This window comes from Neomonachus schauinslandi, chromosome 13, assembly GCF_002201575.2.
Source record: "Neomonachus schauinslandi chromosome 13, ASM220157v2, whole genome shotgun sequence".
Lineage (NCBI taxonomy): Eukaryota > Metazoa > Chordata > Mammalia > Carnivora > Phocidae > Neomonachus > Neomonachus schauinslandi.
In genome coordinates, this window is record NC_058415.1 from 71583151 (window position 1) to 71605455 (window position 22305).

A 22305-nucleotide genomic window follows, 5' to 3' on the forward strand; every position below is an offset into this window, starting at 1 on the left:
CCCCCCCCGTGGGTGGCTGGCTAGCCCCATAAATACATGCTGATGTTCACAAGGAAGAAAATGATGGAAACTGTGGATGGGACTGAACAACATGGAGACATATGTAGTGAAGAGAACCTTTCTGAAAGTCAGTCAGTCAGTCAAGATCCAGTCAAACCTGGATCTTGGCTTGGACCACCAGAGAATTCAGATCTAAATTTCTCAACTAGCTTGGGAGCTTCAGTCTCTCTCTCTTTTTTTTTTTTTTTTTTGTAAAATTAGGGAGTTGGATGGTGTAATTTGTTTTGTTCTATTTATAATTTACAAGGACTCTTTCAGCTCTAAAATTCTAAATCTGGATAGAGCCTTGCTTTAAAACAAAACAGAAACAAAAAACAGAAGTTCTTCTTCACCATCTATATAACAGATCAAATCCAGTGTTGAAATCTACATTTAAAAAGCCAAAAGAAAATGTGGAAAGAATATAAACAAACAAACAAAAAGCAGAACCTAGAAGTAGAGTGACCACACATCCTGCACTGCCCAGACCTGGTTTACACCTGTTTCTCCTGCATTCCAACCAGTTAGTGCCTGTTTTCACTACCCAAAGCATCTCCATTTGGATGACAAATTATACGACAGCCCCTATAAGGAATTGGTGTTATCTTGGAGAAACCCTCACCACCTTTGATCACCTACGGACAGAAGCCTAAATGCCTTGGTATGTTATGAAGGCTTTGACTCTCCAGTCAAAGCTCGCCAGCACCCCCACCACACGCTAGTAACACCTGACTACTTCGGTTCCCCAGAGGTGAGGAACACTGCTCCTGCCATTGCTTAGCTTCTCGGCCTGCATCCTACAGAATGGCCAAGTCCTCCACAGGCATCGAGACCTCCGCTCCGTACTGCCTTCTCTGGGAGGCCTCCCCTCCCTCCACCTGGGATCACTCTGCCCATACCTCTACTAGCATGTGGCCCCAGCGGCTTCCGTAGCTCTTTATCTCCTCTACTGCACCCTAAGCTCTGTAAAATGGAGTTCACCTTCATCTTTCTATCCCTTAGCATGATCATTAGCACTCAACATGTTTGTTGAATTAAATAGAGAAGTACATAAAGATTTGCTAACAGGATACTGGCTAAATTATCTTTCATTGGAGTGAACACAAAACAATGGGCTTCATTCAACTCAGCTGGTCACCACCATTATTACCACCAGTAACAGTTTCTTGTATGGTGTGCGGAGAGCCAGTGCCCTGTGATGGTGGGTCATGGTCTATGACCACCTGACAGCTCAATTCCACCTCTGCCACTGACAAAATGTATGATCTTGAACAAGTTCCTTGCCCCAACTTAACTCAGTTCCCTCAGTATAAAACAGGGGAAATGCAACTTTCCTTGGTGTAAGATTATAAACGGTGCATGAAGAGTGGTGCCAGGTATTGACCCTGGCACAGAGTACACAGGTAATAAGTAGTAATTTGGCTTCAGTGGTGATCATTTCCAGCCAGAGCAGATCAAACTGGAAAAAACCATGACTCCTCCTTGCTCCCCAAAGAGATAAGCCCCACCTGGATTTATTTTGCTTTATGTCTCTCTCTCCCGGGACTAAGATGCCAAGACCTTCACAACAGTAAATATTATTCTCCTTCCAAATCCTGGTTCTTTGCTTTTCTAATTATCCCCAACACAAGGGTCAACACGAGGAATACAGCAAGAAAGGCAAGGACTTACAACTCAAGATAGACCGTGGTCAAATAAGGAAGAACTTCTTGACTGCCACTCTGATCCAACTACGGAACACACGCAAAAGGAATTCTTGGTAAAATGCCAAGTAGGGAGAATTCAAGCCTGGGAAAGGATCACACGACTTCTTGCCGGGACCTTGAACCCTCAAGTGAACTACACCTTGAGCAAAACACTCCCTCAATCAGAATCAGTCAGTTCCCGGTGCTCCAACACCAAGCACCGGAAAGGGACTAACAAAATGACCGTCGTGAGCATCTTTAGCAGAAGGAAAAGGAGGAAAGGAATGTTCCCTTCGAGATTTCTTCATCACAGGAAACAAGGCACAGGCAGCGAGGCAACTAATGGGATCACAATGTTTCAATTAAGTAGCACAGAGCTGTTGGAACTTTGTAACAAAATACAGCCATGTGCTAATAGTTGTTTTCATTATAGAGGCAGGATTGCACGGGAGGTTTAAAAAAAAAAAAAAAAGACTCTGGAACCAGAGTGCCTGAAATGTATTCTAGCCTCTGTCCTTAACTAGCGGCGGGACCCTCAGCAAGTTCCCTCATCTCTCCAGACCTCAGGTTTCACCTCTGGACAGTGAAGATAACAAATAGATAATGGTACCTATACTCTGTAGGGCTGTTTTGGGGGTTTATTTTTTGTTTTTTACTAATACTAATACTAATTTCTCAGGTAGAGTAGGGTTAGGCACATGATTAATGGTGCGTATTTGACAAATAAAAATATTAAGATTCAGTACTCAAAAGTAGCTTATATACAACCTCGTTCTGAAAAATCGCTACTGGTATGACCATGATACATCTCAAAGATGTCTTTACTTCATGTTGACTCCTAGGAGTTTGACTTGTTGACCAACACATCTTTTGTTGATCATGGAAACTGAACAGGTCTGAAACCCAGAGTACACGGTAAAATGGACACTGAAGGTTTCTAACAAAATTAATTAAACCTTAATCATCCCCACAATAAATGAAAGTAAAATAAACTTATTACTGAGTCACTTCCCAAGCTGTTGTATTTGTCTGGAAGGCACTGAATGTGACAGGAATGTAGCTAGGTCTGGCTTCTGCCCCATGGCTGAATACAGTGGCATTAGCTTAGTGAATTCACCATGGCTCTCTCTGTTCCTCAGTTTCGAAGGCTCAATGACTTGGTTTTGCACCATGCTTATTCATCCAACAGTTACTTAATAAGCATCTACTTTGTGCCAGATACTATGACAAATAATGTGGACAAAATGGACAACATGTCATTACAATCCCTACCGGCCATCACAGAGCTGGCAATCTGGCAGAAAAGGCAGATATAAAAAACCAAATGTGCACCCACAAGACCTGATGGTCAATAAGTGAATTTACAGTGGAAACAGCTTTGAGTAGACTAGTTTCTATAAGACCAAGCCATGTCCTCCATGCAACCATTATGACTACACAGGATTCAAGCAGAGGAATACATTGTATGAATGGTATCAGGCATCACCCTGACAAACATCCGACTGTTGAGGATTGTGAATTCCCTATTTTAAGCTTTCCAACGACCCATTCCCTCACGCCACCCATTCTCCCATTCTTGTTGCTTTTCTCAAAAATGCTGCAGTCCATTTAATTTCTCCTTCCCATATTACAATCACATATACATCTTGCTTCACCAAATTTCTTCACCTATCACCCTGATTGGAGTTTTCCATATTCTAAAATTTCTTCCATCACACCCCTACAGAAATCATGTTATTCATTCCAGAGATAGTTACCCATATTCAGTCTTTATAGAGGCTACTAGTTTAAACCTCAGAGAGCAACATTATTTCTCTTATTTTCATGTTTGGGGTTGGCACGGTGGCATGGGAGGGGCACTTAGGGGCAGATCTACACCAAAACCGTTGCCCCATAAACCCTCAAAATAATTCTCATTTAACCTATAAAACAATCCAATGAGGCACAAAAGTTAATTTTATATGAATCATTAAAGCTTACTACATACCAGAAGGTGCTAGGCATTATAAAAAGGGCAAAATTAAAACAACTTAGGTTCATAGTTCAAGTTCAGCAGTCATTGTTTACTGGTATTTCTGTGAACTATAAGCAGTACTTGAGATAGTAATAGAAAAAGTACACCCATATGAAAAGTTTCAACCAACATTCAGAACATCAGTAAATAAAAAACTATTTGAGTCAATGCAGAAGTAAAATATCTCATGTTACTTAATTTCATACAAAAATAACAATCATGGTAAACTCAGACAGGGCTTCTGTTGTGTCAGCAATTTCAAGGTTTTGTTTTTATTCTTAGAGGTCTACCAGAGGGTCACAAGCAGGATACTCAGGTATGATCTCCTGGATGCATTCACCCTAACCAAAAATGGATGGGACTAATGCATCAACCAGAATGTTAGCTTAGTCAGCCATAATTAGGGCTCTCTTTCCAGGGGCTCAAATTAATACAAATCCCAGACTTCCCAAGGAGCCATACAATCCAGGTTACGTTCATTCAACACTGCTCTACAAATTGACGCAACGAGCCTTATAGGAACTTCCCAGTGAATTTCCATGGGAAAAGATGAAATGCTAAAGATTTTTTTAAATATTTTTAAATTGTGGTCAAACATTAATCTGAATGTAGCCCGTGGAGAAAATGCAATTCAATAGGGTAATTATTTAAACAAATTCTCACTGGGTGAACTTTTACTTATTTTTTATTTTTAAAAAAAGATTTATTATTTGAGAGAAAGAGAGTGAGAACGGGGGGTAGGGAGGAAGAGGGAGACAGAGTCCCAAGCAGACAACACACTGAGCATGCAGCCCAACACAGGGCTCAATCTCACCATCCCAAAATGACAACCCAAACTGAAACCAACAGTCAGACGCTTAACCTACTGTTCCACCGAGGCGTCCCTCACTGGGTGAACTTTTAAAACAGCTATTCTAAGCTCAAAAAGAAATGTTCTGTGCTTGTCCTCTTCTTGGGTACATGGCCAGGAGTCAGCACAGGGTCTGGAATGTATTAGGTGCTCAGAACTATTTTCTGAGTACATAAATGAATAAATATATTCCCCTGATCCTTACCATGAGTTTACATCTAAGAAAAACAATAGCGAAAGGCAGAAGTTATCTGAGTGTGTAGAAAATAAAATCTTGCTCTTCATCTTGAAATATGAATTTCCACCACTAAAAACAGAAAATTGATGAAAACATAAGTTTCCATAAAGATGGCCATAGAATGTTATTTTGTGCAGCAAATCTATACAAAACTTCAGCATGTTTATAGTTACAACTACGAATGTGAAAGATAACTTATTTAGAGTCTCATAAAAACAACTATATATGAAAGCATATTCATATTATATAAAAGCTCTTACTATCTGAAAATCTGTAATAAAGAGACCACAAGGCAAAGGTAACACAATTTGGGCTGTAAGGAAACCCTTTGAAAGCCAGTATTTTCAATACTTGATAGCTAAACTCATTAATGACCTCTTTCACATCATATTATTTACAGCACATCACTGAGACATTTCCCCAAAACCAATTCTGCAATTGTAGAGACTTGTATGCTGACTTCATCCCAGACATTTGTTGTAAAGTGCCTCATCCCCCTTGTAATTCCTGTATGTTCATTTGTCTACCACTATCATAAATTAATATGGTTTTATATTAAGCCACTGATAATCCATGAAGTAAGTTAACAGTCAAGACAAAACTTACCAAGCACAATGACCACAGTCTTCAGAAGACTCATCATGGTATCCCGATTCCTCCGGGGTCCAGAACTATGCCGAGACATTCTCATAGTCCTCTGGCGAACATAGCCAAAGATATGAGCATAGAGAACCACCATGACGACAAAGGTCACCAAGTTGAAAATAGCCCAGAACACTAAGTAAGAGTCACTGTAGAGGGGTGCCATGTTGGAACAATTTTCGATATCGCAGATGCAGTTCCAGCCCACACTGGGGATAGCACCCATGACAATGGCCATAGTCCAGATGACCACAATCACCACCACCACCCGCCGGTTGCTCATCCGTGTGTGGAGCTGCATGCGGAAAACCGTAATGTGCCTCTCAATCGCAATAGCCAGTAAGTTGGCCACAGACGCCGTCAGGCTGGTGTCAATGAGGCCCTGGCGGAGGAGCCACGTGCTGACAGTCAATCTCCGAGTGTTGGGTCCTGTGTTGAACATCAGGTAGAAATAAGCCAACCCAGCAAAGAAGTCTGCAGCAGCCAGATTAGCCATTAAGTAATAAATAGGAAAATGGAAGCGGCGGTTGACATAGATTGCTACCATGACCAGTAGGTTGGCCAACATGATGAAGATACAGACAGTGATTCCAAGTCCCATCACCAGCTTGCTGACCGTGTTCCATTCTGTGGCAAGATACTTTCCACTCCGGTTATAAAAGAAGGCAATGGACTCATTGTAGAAGCACTGTGGTTCATTCATGGCTGTGAACTAAAAGAGAAAGGAAGAAAGATGAAAAAGAAAGAAGAAACCATAGATCCAAATTTAAAGACTTATAGTATGGTAAATGTGGCCAAAACACACACACACACACACACACACACACACAGAAGCAAAGAATCTGAAAATCTGATCCTGCATAACATTCTATTATGTTGAAACTCCAAGGCTTTTCAGTGTCTTACTGTCCTCAAGATTAAAGACAGTTATAGTTAAATAAATGACAAGGTCTGTGCTTGGTGGTTGCAGGTCAATGAAGTCTACTAGAAAAGCCACATGGCCCAGAAATCTTGCCTAAAATACATGAGACAGATGAAAAATTGTGCAGAGAATTGCAATTGGAATATTTACCGTCGTGAAACCTATTTTGACCTGTTATTTAGGGAATCTGTAAACATAGTTGGTTTATAGATAGGGTATTATTGCTCCATTATTCTGCATTTCTGTTCTCACATAGTATGTTCGATCTGTGACAAACACTTTGTAATGCAGTCCCCACAAGGACCACCAGTACCAACATTTCAAAGAGGTCACTATGCATCAAAGCTGCTTTGCCCAAAGCCAGTATTTGCTGTTCGACATTCCTGTGGTCAGCACTGTCTACCCCCATGACTCCTTATCCCCAGAATAGCATTTGTCGACCAATCTATGACATTAGAGAACTTTTTTCCTCTTTGGAGGACATAAGAAATAGGTTACCTAATGTAACCTCCAAAGAGTAGTTGACACTTTGATGCTGCTCAACAAAAAGTGAAGTGCACTTCAAGTTTTTCCAAAATGTGAAGTGATCATGTTTTATGTGTTTTCTTATTTTTCAGCATCAATTAGAATACACTCATTTATTAATTATTCTCACTTGAATCCAAAAGGGACTGAGCAAGTTTATAACAGAATATAGGTAGTCAATAAAACTATTAAAATTAGAAAATAAACAGTAACATAGAAAAAATCATTTTCCTGAAGCCTTGAGTTTGTCTGAGACTCCTAGAATCAGAAATTATTTAAAGACAGCTCACATCCTAACTTTTTATCTTGTATGTTTAACCAATGACTTAACAAATATGAGTTTTAACCACTATTTTTGATCCAGTGTTCTACTGAATATCCATAGGTTGTGCATAAATGTTTACCAAACACTGAACATTCCTAAAGAGTGTGAAATGCTTATTAAATGGTTAGTCTTCTGACTTGTCCAGACATTTAGTCTCTCTTCATTTAGAGTTTAAGAGCTTTTAGATCATGTTTCTATCATTACACTTACCATGTATATCATTAATTATCAGCTGTTTCTTAAGGAGATCATGGCCCAAGAAAAGAGTGAAGACCTTGTCTTACACATTTTGGTTATCTCATATACTTTCCAAAAAGTCTCATTCATTGGAGGTCTGAGAACCTGATTACATGTCATGTCCCATGACAAATCTTTCCAGTCCTCTGGCTATTTCATCTAATTTTCTTGCCTCTCAGTTTCTTGACTTCATCCCTAATGACCTCCTATTCCATTACAACTCAGCTGCCCACTCCCATGGTCACACCCTGAACTTTGTAACCACTCAGAACTGTCTCCCTTTGGAAATAAATGATACATTTTAATTACTCACCACACTTCCCATTCTTCCAATTTTCTCATTTGATCCCCAATACATCAGTTCTTTGAAGTCATCTATTTCCTTAAGATTCCTACCTTTCCCCACTGGATTACTCTGTCTTCCCCCTTTGCCTTATACAGCTTAGATTTCATAGTCATTGACTATTGATAACACGGGAACACAGTCTCTCCTTGAAGATTCTGAGGTCAGATCCTTCAGAATTCAATTTTTTTTCGTGGTTTTAAGAACACTTACACAGTAGATAATCCTTAGATGATGTAAATCCCCATCAAAATTTGGAGCCTCGTTCCATAATCATACACATTATTTTCTATGGCAAAATATATTTATACATTAAATTTGTTAAATAAAAGTTATAAATAGCTTCACATAAATTCATTCTGAGCAGGTTTTGCCACAAAGTGAATTATGAAAAAATCTTCAGTTGTCAGACCTTGAATTTTGTAACTTCAGATAAGGAAGAAGAGACCTTTCTCCTTCAGTCTACTTGCCCCACTGTACTTCCATGACAGTCTCTTGGAATAACACCAGTCTTGGCTGAATGCAATTGGTTGCCACTTCCACACCTACACCAAGGCTTCTGAGAAATGTTTGAGAAAATCGACATATCTGGCAGATTGATTCTGATCTAAATTCATGACGTCTAACCTCAACAGAGACTTCAGGAGCACAAGGGGTCTGATTTTCCCGTCATTCCCTATCTTTTCCAAAGTGGCTAATTTAAGCTTACCTACTGTTCTCTTTTGACAAAAGACAAAATCAGCTATTCAAGAATCCATCCTTTCTTCCTCTTCTGTTACAATGGAAGGGGTGTAGCTTTTGCCATCCAAGTGTTGTGAACTCCTACTATTTCAAGAACCTTGTTCTAGAAATTGTTTCCTTTCTCCTTCTTGTATCTTCAACTCCCCCTCACTCCTCCTTCTCTCCCTCTCCCCTCTCCTGAATCTTTCCTATCTATGTTCAGGGAAGTTTAGTTTCCACCATCTTTTAAAAGAAAAAAGAAAGTCCCTCATGATCTCATTTCACCTTTCAGCTTTGATAATTTTTCTCCTTCATAGCCAATTGCTTTCTCTCTCACTAATATTTCCATTAACTATAGTAGGGCGCTTCTGACCCAATCCCTCCATCAGATCCACTCCCTTAAATTCTTTAGTTCCATATAACTTCCCAAAGTAACACCAATCTTGTCTTCAGAGCATTAGATATGTGACTGAAAAGCCCTTTTCAGAAAATTCTCTTTCATTGGCTTTCATGACATCATACTCTCCTGGCTTTTGATTCTTCTCTATGGCTGGTCCTTCTCAGTCATTTCTGATGGGTCCCCATGCTCTACACAATATTGATATTTTTACACTAGTTATATACTCAGCCAACACATTTTCACTGAGTTTTCTAATATGTCCTCCCAAGATCTCAATTATTTTATATGCCCTCAATACTCCCATATCTATGTATTTAACCCATACTTTTTTCCTAAACTCTAGGCAAATATCAAATTGCCTACTGGTATCTTGGATTAACTACCCCATAGGATACTCAGTACTCAGTCTCTGCTTAAAACCAAATTCAAACTCATAATCTTCCTCATGATCCCCAACTTGCTCTTTCCATCTTCTATTCCAGAGGCTAGAGAGGCTAGAGAACTACTCTCTCTCCAGTGGCCTGAGGGCTAAACCTGGGAATGCCTTCTTCTCCCTCAGCCTCATTACTTAATAACCAAATCCCATATATTCTCCTTGCTAAGCATCTACTCAAACTCTCTATTCCATCCTCACGGAATTATTATCACTACAGTGGTAATACTATTACTTTCTTACTACAGTGGTTTCCTAAGCATTATTACTACATTATTATTATTACTACTATTATTATCATTACCACCACCAGCATTATTGCTATAGTGGTTTCCTAAGTGTTCTTTCTACCCAGTGCCAATCTCCTCTCTAGTGATCTTTCTAAAAGACACAGTTGACCAAGCTATTCTCCTACTGAAAATGCTTCAGTGGCTTACAAGTGCACTTATGATAAAAACCTAAACTCTTCAACCACCTTATCAGTTCTCACCTGCCCTCTAGCCTCAATTCAAACTATTAATGACTTCCAACTCTCTTCTTCCGCTCTATGTAACGTGTTGTGCTCTCCCTCACCTCTGCTTCTCAGAACAGTGGTTTTCTCTACCAAAATCACTTGGAGGGTTTCTAAACCACAGATTACTGGCCACATCCTGAAAATTTCTGATTCAGTAGATGTAAAGTGAGTCTCCAGGTGATACTGATGCTGCTGGTCCAGAGACCACACTTTGACTCCCACTGGCTTAGAACTATCATCCCCCAATTTTCACCTGGCTCCCTTGCTCTCATTCTTCATGCAGTTGAAAGGGTATTCTTTCTAGTCAGTTTCCCCAGACATCCCCAAGTCTAGGCAAGGTTTTTCTACTACAATTCCCTGCATTTATCTCACAACAACACTTACTGTATAATAATTGCTCAATTAACACTTCCTCATACTAGGCCATAAACCCTATGAGAGCAGAAATTCTTTCTTGTTCACTGTTGTACAGCATCCAACTGTTACATTAGATGCTAACTATACATTGGTTGCATTAATAAATTCCAGAAATGTTTACAAGTTTCCTTTCTACAAAGGACATACGATACACAAAAAAATAAATTATAACTATAAATGCAAAACTCCTTTAGCCTCTATAACCATTTACTTTCTCTGGACAAATACATTTTTAAATCAAATACCAAGCACACAGTATTTCACAGCATTCCAACTTCTGAACACCAACTGCTAACAGTCAAGAGATGGTATGTGCAGCTTCGCTCTTCCCAACTTAGGAAAACTAAACAGTTAAGGAGGAAAACATAAGACAGTGCAAATTGTCTTTTGAAGCCACAATATACTAAGAAGAAGAAAACTGACAGATATTCTCTGCTGGTATCCCATATATCGCATCAGCAAATGGCAGGTATCCAAGTCCTCTGCCATCTTTAATCTCTCAAAAATTTGAATAGTAAACACCATACCGCATCTAATGACATACCTTACATGATTGTTTGAGCCCCAGTTTTATCATCTGTGAAATAAGAAAACTGAGCTAAATTATTATTATCTATATCAAGAGAATTCTGGGTAAGAACTTTATATTTCATAAAAATTGCCAGCTAAATATTAAGACAGCATAAAATATGCCTGGAATGAAAACAGTAAGGGTAGAATATACCTGAGAAAACGTCAGAGGAATGTCAGCTGGATTGAATGTAACAGGGCTGAACTGAAAGAAGAATGAAATCACCTCTCTTTTCATCTGCAAAAAGGAGGAGGCCTGGAGTATAGGTGAAGGAGACCCCAGTAGAGTGGCCAACAGGGTAGTGTCAACAGGCTTTCTCACTTCTTCAGGACCCAAGGGATTTAAGCAGAAACCCAAATGGAGCTCTGGGAGAATCTAACTATGATTGGACTATAATGCATTCAGGCAGTCATGCCTATAACAATACAAAAAGCAGGAAAAAAAAAGATCCAATACAGTAAGACAAAAACGCAACCTCAGAGGAGAGGACCCTTCCGAAGAACAGAAAACACCTCTCCTTGAGCAGATTTATGGGGGGAATAAAAGAGGTAAAAAGAAAAAGATTAAATTACAGGATATTTCTGATTTGTATTCTCAAAATACTTTGTTAGGGTACTAGCACTGAAAAGAGAACGAGCCATCATGAACACACACACACACACACACACACACAAAACAAAGCAAAAAACCAGGAAAAACTACATGGAGATTGTAATAGTTTCCTATTGCTACTGTAACAAATCACCACGTAGCTTAAATACAAATTTATTATCTTATAATTGTGGAGGTCAGAAGTCCAAAGTGGGTCTCTCACTGGGCTAAAATCACCATGTTAGCAGAGCTGTGTTCCTTTCCAAAGGTCCTACAGTGAATTTTTCTTGTCTTTTCCAATTTCTAGAGACTGTCCACATTCCTTGGTTCATGGCCCCTTTCCCTCCTCAAAGCCAGCCAACAGCCAATCAAGTCTTCCTCACATTGCATTATTCTAACACCGACTCTTCCTACCCCCTCCCCCCGCTTTCCACATTTAGGGACCCTTGTGATTACACTTGAGACTACCCAGATAACCTAGGATAATCTCCCCATGTCAAAATCCTTAAGTGAATCACATCTTGCCCAGTAAAGTAGCATGTTCACAGGTTCCAGAGGTTAAATAATGGACATCTTTGAAAAACCACTATTGTGCCCACCAAAGAGATGAAAAACAACTTTTGAATTAAAAACAGCAATTCAAACAATGAAATAAAGTGTAAAAATTCCAGAAAACTTGGCAAGTCAAAGACATATTGAAGAAATTCACCCAGCACTCAGAGAAGGTCAGAGATGACAAGAATAAAAGGAAAGGAGGCACATAAAGGGAAACATCTAGTTATACTGGATTCCTAGTTATACTAGGAATCCAAGAAAGATTAGGACAAAGCTGAAGTAAGATAGCTTGAAACATAAGTTACTGCTTAAGAAGAAAGACCTCAGATTACTGGTTTGCGTTTATATAAATTACAAAACAGAGTTAATTAAAAGCAACTAGAATTTAGATATAGCTTGGTTAGATTTTGCAATCTCAAGGGTAAAGATAAAAATCTTTAGGTATAAAAAAACAACAAAAATAAACAAAAAGCAAACAAATCAAGTATCTAGAGAAAGACAAAATGGGGTATTGCCAAGCTACTGAGACAGAAAAATTCCAAAGGACAGAACACTAGCAATCAAAATCTCCATTAAATGGAGAAAATGAGGTCCATAAATTCCACAAACAACTATACTGATGTTCCCATATGAGGATAATATACAACGGTTTCAGAAATGTGGCAGGTCACAAAGAACATCATCTACATTTCCTTCCTAAAAAACATAACCGAGCAAAAACAGTGGCAGCAAGCATCAAAAGCCCCAAAACATACGAATCTAAGTCACTGCCCTTTGTGTGGTTCTAAAACTTAGAGCAAACATCAAAAATAATTCTCGACAGTGTGCTTATAAAAACAACTTAACCTAGAATTAAAATCACTTTATCAGTAAGAGCTTGAAATGAGGGAGAAGTACGTAAATGTTCATTTTCTCTTCTTTCTCAAGAAAGAATCAAGAAGGGCTATTTCCAGTTGTAACAGTAATTTTCAAAAATGTTTAAAAACCACCTCATTGAATAATTATCATATTTATCGTAGGAAATCTAGGGAAAACAAAAATATGACCAGACAAAACTCAATACTTTTTAAAAGTTTATAATGCTAAAATCCAAATCACTATAGTTAGAAATTTCTCTGTAATCAGAGAAGTTGCAGAATTCTGCACTGCCCAAGGAACAAAGATGTAAATAAAACAGGATTATTCCAAAAATACTGTCCTCCATGCTAAAAAGAGAAGTCCACATTCAGGCCCTTTTCACATCCACCAATTACATCTTGGGATGATGGGCCGGAGGGAGGCGGCCTCTTGGCTGCTCTGCAGAGCAGATGTTCCCAATCTGAGAAGTTTACCTCACCCTATCATGTGATCTCGAAAGAAGTCATAACAATTCTGCCAAGCCTGAACTCTAAAGAGGCGCATACGGTGTTCATCTTCACTATGCACTTCATGTACTTGTTTGTGCACCCACACACATCTATGGAATGCAGGTGGGGCGGGGCATTGCACGACACTACGCCTTCCAGGGGTACCAAATACCCTGGTGCCTCCTGCAGGTCCTCTCATAGTCCACCCAGTGTGGTTTTTTAATCTCCTGAGACAATAATTTAGTCATTGGCCAGGTGGAAAAGAGAACATGTGGAACAAGCTCACAGACTGGTAATTAAACCTTTGTGATTTAGTAACTATTTAGATAAAAAGTAAGTGTGTATGCAACTGACATTCTAAAAGGGAGAGTTTACTCTACGCTGGATAAAGGACCAGTCATAAGACATAAATCAAGCTTAGTTTCCCACTTCTGCTAAAGTACAACAATGGAGTGAAAGCTTCTTCCTGATTCCGATGCTGGGGACAGCTAACTAGTCTTCAGTAAGTCCCGTAACTGCCTGGAATGGTGATTTTCTTATTTGTAAAGCAAGGTATGAATGCTTTCTAAGTCCCCTGCAATTCAAGTTCCTCAATCTAAAATAATCAGGCCTTCTACACATTTCTTCCCCCTTCAAAAAAAAAAAAAAAAATTAGAAAAGAGCACAGAATTAAATACCGTAAGTCTCTATTAAGAAAAAGTTTTCACCCCATTTAGAGCCTCAAATTAGAAACAAAAAAAAGTGAAAGAATCTGCCACTAGAACTAGAAAATGGGCCACAAAACAATGCTGACAGAAACGAAAAATGTTTGAAAGCTTTTTTTTAGGGGGGTTGGCAGAGGGGGAGAGAGAGAATCTTAAGCAGGTTCCACGCTCAGAGCAGAGCCCTACGCGGGCCTTGATCTCACGACCCCGAGATCATGACTTGAGCCAAAATCAAGAGTCAGATGCTTAACTGACTGAACCACCCAGGCGCCCCTGAAAGCTAGAATTCTTTTTTTTTTTTTTTTTTTTTTTATTTGAGAGAGAGAAAGAGATAGAGAGCATGAGAGGAGGGAGGTTCAGAGAGAGAAGCAGGCTCCCTGCCGAGCAGGGAGCCCGATGCGGGACTCGATCCCGGGACTCCAGGATCATGACCTGAGCCGAAGGCAGTCGCTTAACCAACTGAGCCACCCAGGCGCCCTGAAAGCTAGAATTCTTACCATAGGTGGAGAACAGGCAACTACAAGATTTTTGAAAGTTTACCTGAAAAGGTACATAAAATGCTACTTCTTATAAAATAACAATGTATATGAATAGGATGTGTACATATGTAAAGAGAAACTATGGAAAGCAAATTGCACACTAATGAAAATACTTTGTATCTGTTAGAGCCCCTTGCAAGGGGCAGAGATAAAGTGGGCAACATTATACTTATCAAATTTCCAAAGAGAAAATGTTGAGTTGGTCCTAAGAGGAAGGAATGAAAAAAACAATCACTAAAAGGATTAAGAGGTTATGGGGAAAATATAATACTCTTCTCAATGCATTACTGAGTTAAAGGGAACAACAAGCCAAGGCGATAGGCCACCCCGGCAGCACACTGTAAGGTTATGGAGACAGGGCATTAAATATTACTGGGAAAATGATGAGCCCTGAGCCTTGACAGAGGCAGTGAGCTAGAACTGAGAACAATCACTAAGCTAGAAGGCTTGAAGATCTCCTTATCAGTAAAAGAGTAGCGGGGGTGGGGGGGGTGGGGAGGTGCAGGGAATCTACCCTGTTGCACTAGGGAAAACAAGGAAGTCTGTCTGTCTCTGCTTGGGCTCCAGGCTAGGAGGTAGATAAAAGTCTCCCTTCAGAGTCATGACCCCAAGCCTATACATCACATATAGTTGAGATCTTAAGTTCAACTTACCTGTCCGGTCTGCAAACCCACAGGAGAATGACCATGAACCATGGTCCTGAGCGCGTGATATCCCCACCCCCCCCTTCCTCCTGCTCCACACTGCCTGGCACGAGCATGCAGCAAACCCCTCCGGGGGGCCAGACCTCAGTGCGGGCACACCAAAGACAAACTCAGCACCCGAAAGAGCAGGACACACGAGGAATATCACATGTGAGAACCAGCAGAACAGTCCAAAGCAGGATTAGCCCCAAGCATATCAGATTAAAGACTATCACAATATCAGATTTGACATGCATACTTGATCTAAAGGTGATCTTCCTTGATGCACGCTTTCCCTCCAATGCCTCTGCTCCCATCCTATGTGTTACTGCCGCTCAGCACTGTACTTCCATTTGTTTTCAAACCTACATAAAATTACTTGATATTACTGGTTTCTTTTTTTTTTTTAAGATTTATTTACTTGAGAGCGAGCACGCGCACATGCATGCGCAGTGGTGGGGGGCGGGGGAGGGTACAGAGGGAGAAGGAGAGATAGTCCCAAGTAGACTCCATGCTGAGCATGGAGCCCAATGTGGGGCTCAATCTCATGACCCCAAGATCATGACCTGAGCCGAGACCAAGAGTAAGACACTTAACCAACTGAGCCACCCAGGTGCCCCTACTGTTTTGGTTTCATATTTTCAAAGTTTATTTCGTTATCTTTGTATGAAGCCAGCATAACTATGTTACAAGAACAAACAAGGAAATTAAAAGCAAAAGAAATTGGGCGCCTGGGTGGCTCAGCTGGTTAAGCGACTGCCTTCGGCTCAGGTCATGATCCTGGAGTCCCAGGATCGAGTCCCACGTCGGGCTCCCTGCTCAGCAGGGAGTCTGCTTCTCTCTCCGACCCTCCCCCCTCTCACGCTCTATCTCATTCTCTCTCTCAAATAAATAAATAAAATCTTTAGAAAAAATAAATAAATAAATAAAAGCAAAAGAAATTATTAGCCAATATTTTTTAGGAATATAAGCGCTCCTAAATATATTATATATTCATAATATATATTATACATTTCTATATTTATGTATTATATTAGAACATACATGTAATTATATATCATATAAATATACAAATATAATTTTATGACAAATATAATTTTATAAATCAAGACTAAATAGGGTTTAATCCAGAATGCAAAGATAACCTAACATTTAAATATCTAATAATATAATTCACCACACAAACAAATTCAAGGAAAGAAAAAAAGCCAATGATCATTTCAATAGACATGAGAAGAATGTGTCTGGCAAACTGTAGTGCCCTTTCAGAATTTTGCAACCTAGAATTAGAAGGCAGCTTCTTTAATGTGATAAAAGATCCATGGCAATTGTCATTGTTGATGGAAGCATTCCCTTTAAAAACAGAAATGAAACAAATTACCAATTGCTTTTTAACATGTACTGGTGCTCATAGCCAAACAGTAAAAAAAAAAAAAAAATTGGAAAAGAAAAAACCTATTGTTTTTCACAAATGAGATAATCAGTTACATAGAAAATGCAAAGATGACTATCAATAGAGTTTAGCAAGTTTGCTAGATTAAATATCAAGTCACATGAATCAGCTGTTTTCCTATAGAAACACCACAAAAAATATTTTTAGGTCATTATTTTAAGAAGAACTCATTTACAAGAACAAAATCTCTAATGTATCTAAGAATAAATCTTAATATTCAAAGCTTACAAGAAAACCTAAGCAGAGAAAATATTTTATGGGTAGAGAAAGATATTAAGATGTCAATATTCCCACTATGAAGCTATTAATTCAGTGCAATAAAATAAAAAATCCCAAAGGATTCATCACGGTGCTTGACAGGTTCCCTGAACACTGATATGGAGGTATAAAAGAATCAGAATATCTGGGGATAATGGAAGACAAAGAACTAGATGCCCTACAGAATGCCACATTTTATTTTAAAGTCGTAGTAGTTAAGACATTGTGATATTGTCACAGAAATACATGAATGGCCCAGTGGAATAGAGAGCCAGAAACTTGACAAGAGACATGCTTTACCCATCAATGGAGAAAATGGCATAACTGTTCATCCATATAAAAAAAATAAACTGATTATCTATGCCACATACACAGTATTCAATTTCGGGTAATATAAAGACACGTGTGAAAAATAAATCTCTAAAACTTTTAGAAGAAAATAAGGCACATATTTATAACCCACAAATAGATTTTTCCAAACAAGGCCAACACATTGACAAAATAGGACTAATTAGAAATCTGAGAGTTCTGTGCTGCAAAGAACTTTAGAATGACAAAAGAAGAGCTGAAAACTAAAAGAAATTCTGGCAATGCACACAAAAAAGGCTTACAGTGAAATGTAAAAACTTCCTACAAATCAAAAATGAAAAGCCAAACAATCCAATAATAGAACAGGCAGAGATAAGGATAGGTAATTCACAGAAGAGGAAACCTTAATGGCCAATAATCACATGAAAAGATAATTACTCCTCAAGGAATCAGAGAGAGTTAAATACAAACTGCAGCCAGATACAACTTATGTCCACCAGGTTGGCAAAAATTAAGACGTCTGAAACATCAATAGTTGGTGAGGACAGTCATTTGGTGTCAGTGGGAGTAAAATTTAGTACAACTGCTTTGAAAAAGTTTGGCAAAAACCACTAAGGTTGGACACGTTCATACACGTGACTAAGAGATTCTAACCCTAGAAAAAACTCACACATGTGCCTAAGGAGGCATGCACAAGACTTGTCGTTGTTACTCTTCTAGAACATTGAAATACCAGAAGCAACATAAATATTCGCCAAGTGGAGAATGGGCAAATTGCAATCTAAACAGAAAGGTATGCTATGCAGTTAGAATGAACAAAGGAGAACTTCACGTATGCTGATGACTAAAGCAGTGGGTGCAGTATAATGCAGTACACCATTCTTAGGAATGTTAAAAACTTGCAGAAATACTAAATATTGTTTGTATTTTCCCACGTATGTATATATATCCACCAACACATGAAGGGAGATGACCAATCTCAATGTATGACCTGAGCCAAGAGGGAGGTAAATTAAACTGACAAAGACTACAAGGGGCTTCAACTTTATCTGTAATGATTTGTTTCATTTATTCAAGACCCAAAAGATTTTGAAGTGATTACACCAAAATGTTCAGATTTTACAAAGCTGGGTAACAGATCTACGACTGTATTGTAACAGTTTCTCCGCTCTTCTGTACGCTTGACATATTAAAAACAAAAACAAAACAACATAAAAACCACACAATTAACTAAGTCTGAGTCACAGCAAATGGGTTGTGTTGTTCCCTCAATAAAAGAGGGAGCAGAGGGAAGGAGAGGAAAGGGTAGCAGCAAGTACTGTTGTTAGACTACACCAGGCCCAAGGTGTGATTAAAGAATGACACCCGGATACAGGATGATACTTCACTCGCAATTTCCTATTTCCTGGGAGACAGCAAGGGGAATGAGAGGCGTCATCATAGATTTGCAGCAGCTGGGAGCTTAGGCCTTAGAATCAGCGAAACCTGAGTTCAAACGCCAATTATAGAAGACTCCCCTCTCAGGACTCAGTTTCCTCATCTGTAAAAATGGAGAGGAAAACATCACCCACTTTTAAGGATGGAGTACTTATTACTCAGTCTCTGTGAGATCTGTTCTCTGGAAACTTTTGAATTCAGGAACCCAGAGAGCTTGACATAAATAAACCAACGACCACCTCCAAACACAACTTTCTTGAAACTCACAGATGAAAACAATACGTAATTCATCCATGAAGAAAATGAAAAAATTATTTTCCATTAGCCCCTCTTTTTCATAGTCTAACAGAATGTTTCCTTATTATCTTGTTCCAATTCATTTTTTCTTACAGCAATATGGGGGTGGATTGGTGTCTATTTCTTCTGATGCTTTATCTCTCCCTATACAAATATCCCACTGCCTTATTCATTATAACTTTATTATAAATTCTGGTATCTGGAAGAATTTTTCCCACCTAGTTCTTCTTTAAGATTATATCAGTTACTTTTGACCTTTTTTTGTTTTTATGTAAGTGTTAGAACTTGTGAGATTTCCAAAAAAAAATTTAGGATTTTTATTGTGATCACATTCAATCTAGAAAATACATTATATTTCTAAATATAGCAGGTAACAATCCACTATCACTTCTCTCCCAGCCTGCACCTGCCTAGGATTACCATTTATGAAGTGGGATAAGTTTAACTGAAGGGCAGTTCTTAAGGGACTTACAATTGAGTCTTACAATCCACTAACATAGTTATCTATGTAAATCTTTTCAAATGTCTATTAGTGTTTGATAAGTAATCTCAAAAAATCTCCAATCTATCATCCTTAGGTGCTTGATACGTTTCATGTACTTACGCATTGCTTTTCTCAATAATTTTCTCATCTAACAATTGTTTCTTTTATTATTGATATAACTGATAAATAATATTAGTTTCAGGTGCTCAATTTTTAAAAATTGGATTATTTACCTATTTAAGTCTTTGTTGTACTCTGCCACTTACACTTATGTACTCTTTTATTCCTACAGAGCTTGTCTTTCTTTTTCTGTGACTACAGAAAGCAATAAAATGTGCATCCAAAAGCAGCCGCATTTAATACTTTATTGGTTTTTTAATGATTTTAAGGAAAATAGGCAAAAAAGTTCTCCTAAGAATAAATGTATATTCCTGATACATCATCTGAAAAAGCTAAACATCATGGTATAACTACAAACATAATCCTCACAGATTCCCTATCATGCCACCTTGTTTCTTCTACCTTTGCTTGCTCCACTATCAACGAATTGAATTCCCATCTGCAAGTTCAGTGTCGTCCTAGTTTTCCAAACTAATCCTGAATGAGACAATGAGCTAATGAGTAGCTAAGTCTCCACCATGACGTGTCTCACAGAGGTAGTAGGATTTTTGCCTGACCACGACTGCTGAGTTCCGAGTTCCCACTGGTCACCCACACAATCCAGCATGTCAGAGATAAGCCCAGAACACAAGCCACAGGAATGGGGTTCTTCTGGGTCCTCCCCTCCACTGTTTTTGCCAGATTTCTTTGGTAACCTAATCAACTACAATTAAGGTCATGCTAAACAGAGTTCTGGAGTGTGCAAAGTCCTTAGAGTTGGGGCTCAAAGCTGAGTCCAGATGAATGGATCTTCTTTCCAGGTCTCAACTAAGCCTCCAAAACCTCCCCATGCAGGCTGGTGGGGTTCATCTAAATGCAAATATTTTTACATCAGGCAGCTACCTAGTTCAACCATATCCTAACCTTCCTCCTCTGACACTGGAGGTTTTTGCTCCCAAAGCGAGTCTGAATCATTGAAAATTACTTTACTGCCAACCTAGCCTTTCAAGAACTCAATCTACTCCACGACCCTTTCACGAACATTTTGTCTGATGCCAAGGAGCAGGTAACAATCCACTATCACTTCTCTCCCAGCCTGCACCTGCCTAGGATTACCATTTATGAAGTGGGATAAGTTTAACTGAAGGGCAGTTCTTAAGGGATGCCGTGCAATTATGAAATAGCTGTATCATCACACAGAGATGAAGGCTGATTCTTTAAATGACAGTCTTCTTATAGCAAGGTACGGTTCTCAAAAGACAGAAATCTGGACTCTGTGATTATGTTCTCCTCCACTGGGAAACACAACAGTGCCCAGCCCCAACTTAGTGTTTATTCCTGGAAAAGCTGCAATAAAAGTTCAAAGAAAAATAGCTGGAGAAGCTAGGCATGCAAAAAGGAAAACAGGGAAAGAGCATCAGAATGGGAAGGAAGAGTGAGGGAAAATCACATTCCTTTTGAAGGATAAAGAGGTAGCTCCATTAATTATTAAAGACCAAACGAATTAGAAAGAAAATATTGGAAAGAAAAAGAAGCAAACATGAAAGGTCTTTGTACCCAGTTATCTTTGTACAGTTTTGTTATATGAGTAGAAAATTCAAAATGTGCCCCCATATAGATGAATGGATAAAGAAGATGTGATACACACACACACACACACACACACACACAGGAATATTACTCAGCTGTGAAAAGGAATGAAATCTTGCCATGTGCAACAACGTGGATGGACTTAGAGGGTATTATGCTAAGCAAAATAAGTCAGAGAAAGACAAATACCATATGATTTCATTCATATGTGAATTTAAGAAACAAATGAGCAAAAGAAAAAAAAAGACACACACACAAACCACGAGAAACAGACTCTTAACTATAGAATACATGCTGATGGTCACCAGAGGGGAGGCAGGTGGGGGGATGGGGGAAACAGGTGATGGGGATTAAGGAGGACACCGGTCATGATGAGCACTGAGTAATGTACACAACTGTTGAATCACTATATTGTACACCTGAAACTAATATAACACTATATGTTACCTATAATGGAATTAAAATTCAAACTTACTAAAATGAGTATAATTGTTAAACATTTCCCAATCACCACTGCCTGGACTTATTCTACAAAAAAAAAAAAAAAAAAAAAAAAATCACACGGCCTCGGGGTGCCTGGCTGGTTCAGTCAGTAAAAAATACAACTCTTGGGTTGTGAGTTTGCGCCCACGCTGGATGTGGAGATTACCTAAAGAAAATAAATAAATAAAAAATCTTAAAAAAAAAAAATCACACGACCTCTTGTCATGTGAGCTAATTAACTCCCTATCCCTCTTCCCCCACCTTTATTTTACTTAAGTTACTTTGGGGGAAAAAATGTGCCCTCATATTCTGAAATAAAATATCCTCTCAAGGTTTATCTGAGCTTATAAACACAAAAGAGAGCAGAAATGATTTTAAATTGCAATATGAGAACAAATTTTACTTCTAAGAGAAACATGGTTCAAGATAGAGTAAGTCAGAAACCTCAGTGTTTATCTATGCATGCATTTACTCCTGGTCATGTGCTGGCGTTTTCCGTAGACTGTTTATCTAACTTGGCTTTCCTCTGATGGATCTTCTGGCATACTACATAAGCACATCATATACACAGACCATACGCAGAATAGCCACCTTCTCCCTGT

At 38.9% G+C, this 22305-nt stretch overlaps 1 protein-coding gene across 2 annotated transcripts in view; it reads right to left on the bottom strand.

The window, feature by feature from the left end:
* Window positions 1-22305, bottom strand: part of LPAR1 (lysophosphatidic acid receptor 1) — a 130198-nt gene that overhangs the window by 46922 nt on the left and 60971 nt on the right. For both annotated transcript variants that reach the window (XM_021691339.1, XM_021691340.1), the window contains exon 3: window positions 5433-6180. In XM_021691339.1, the coding sequence (XP_021547014.1) occupies window positions 5433-6180 (748 nt within the window). The remainder of the gene's footprint in view (window positions 1-5432; window positions 6181-22305) is intronic.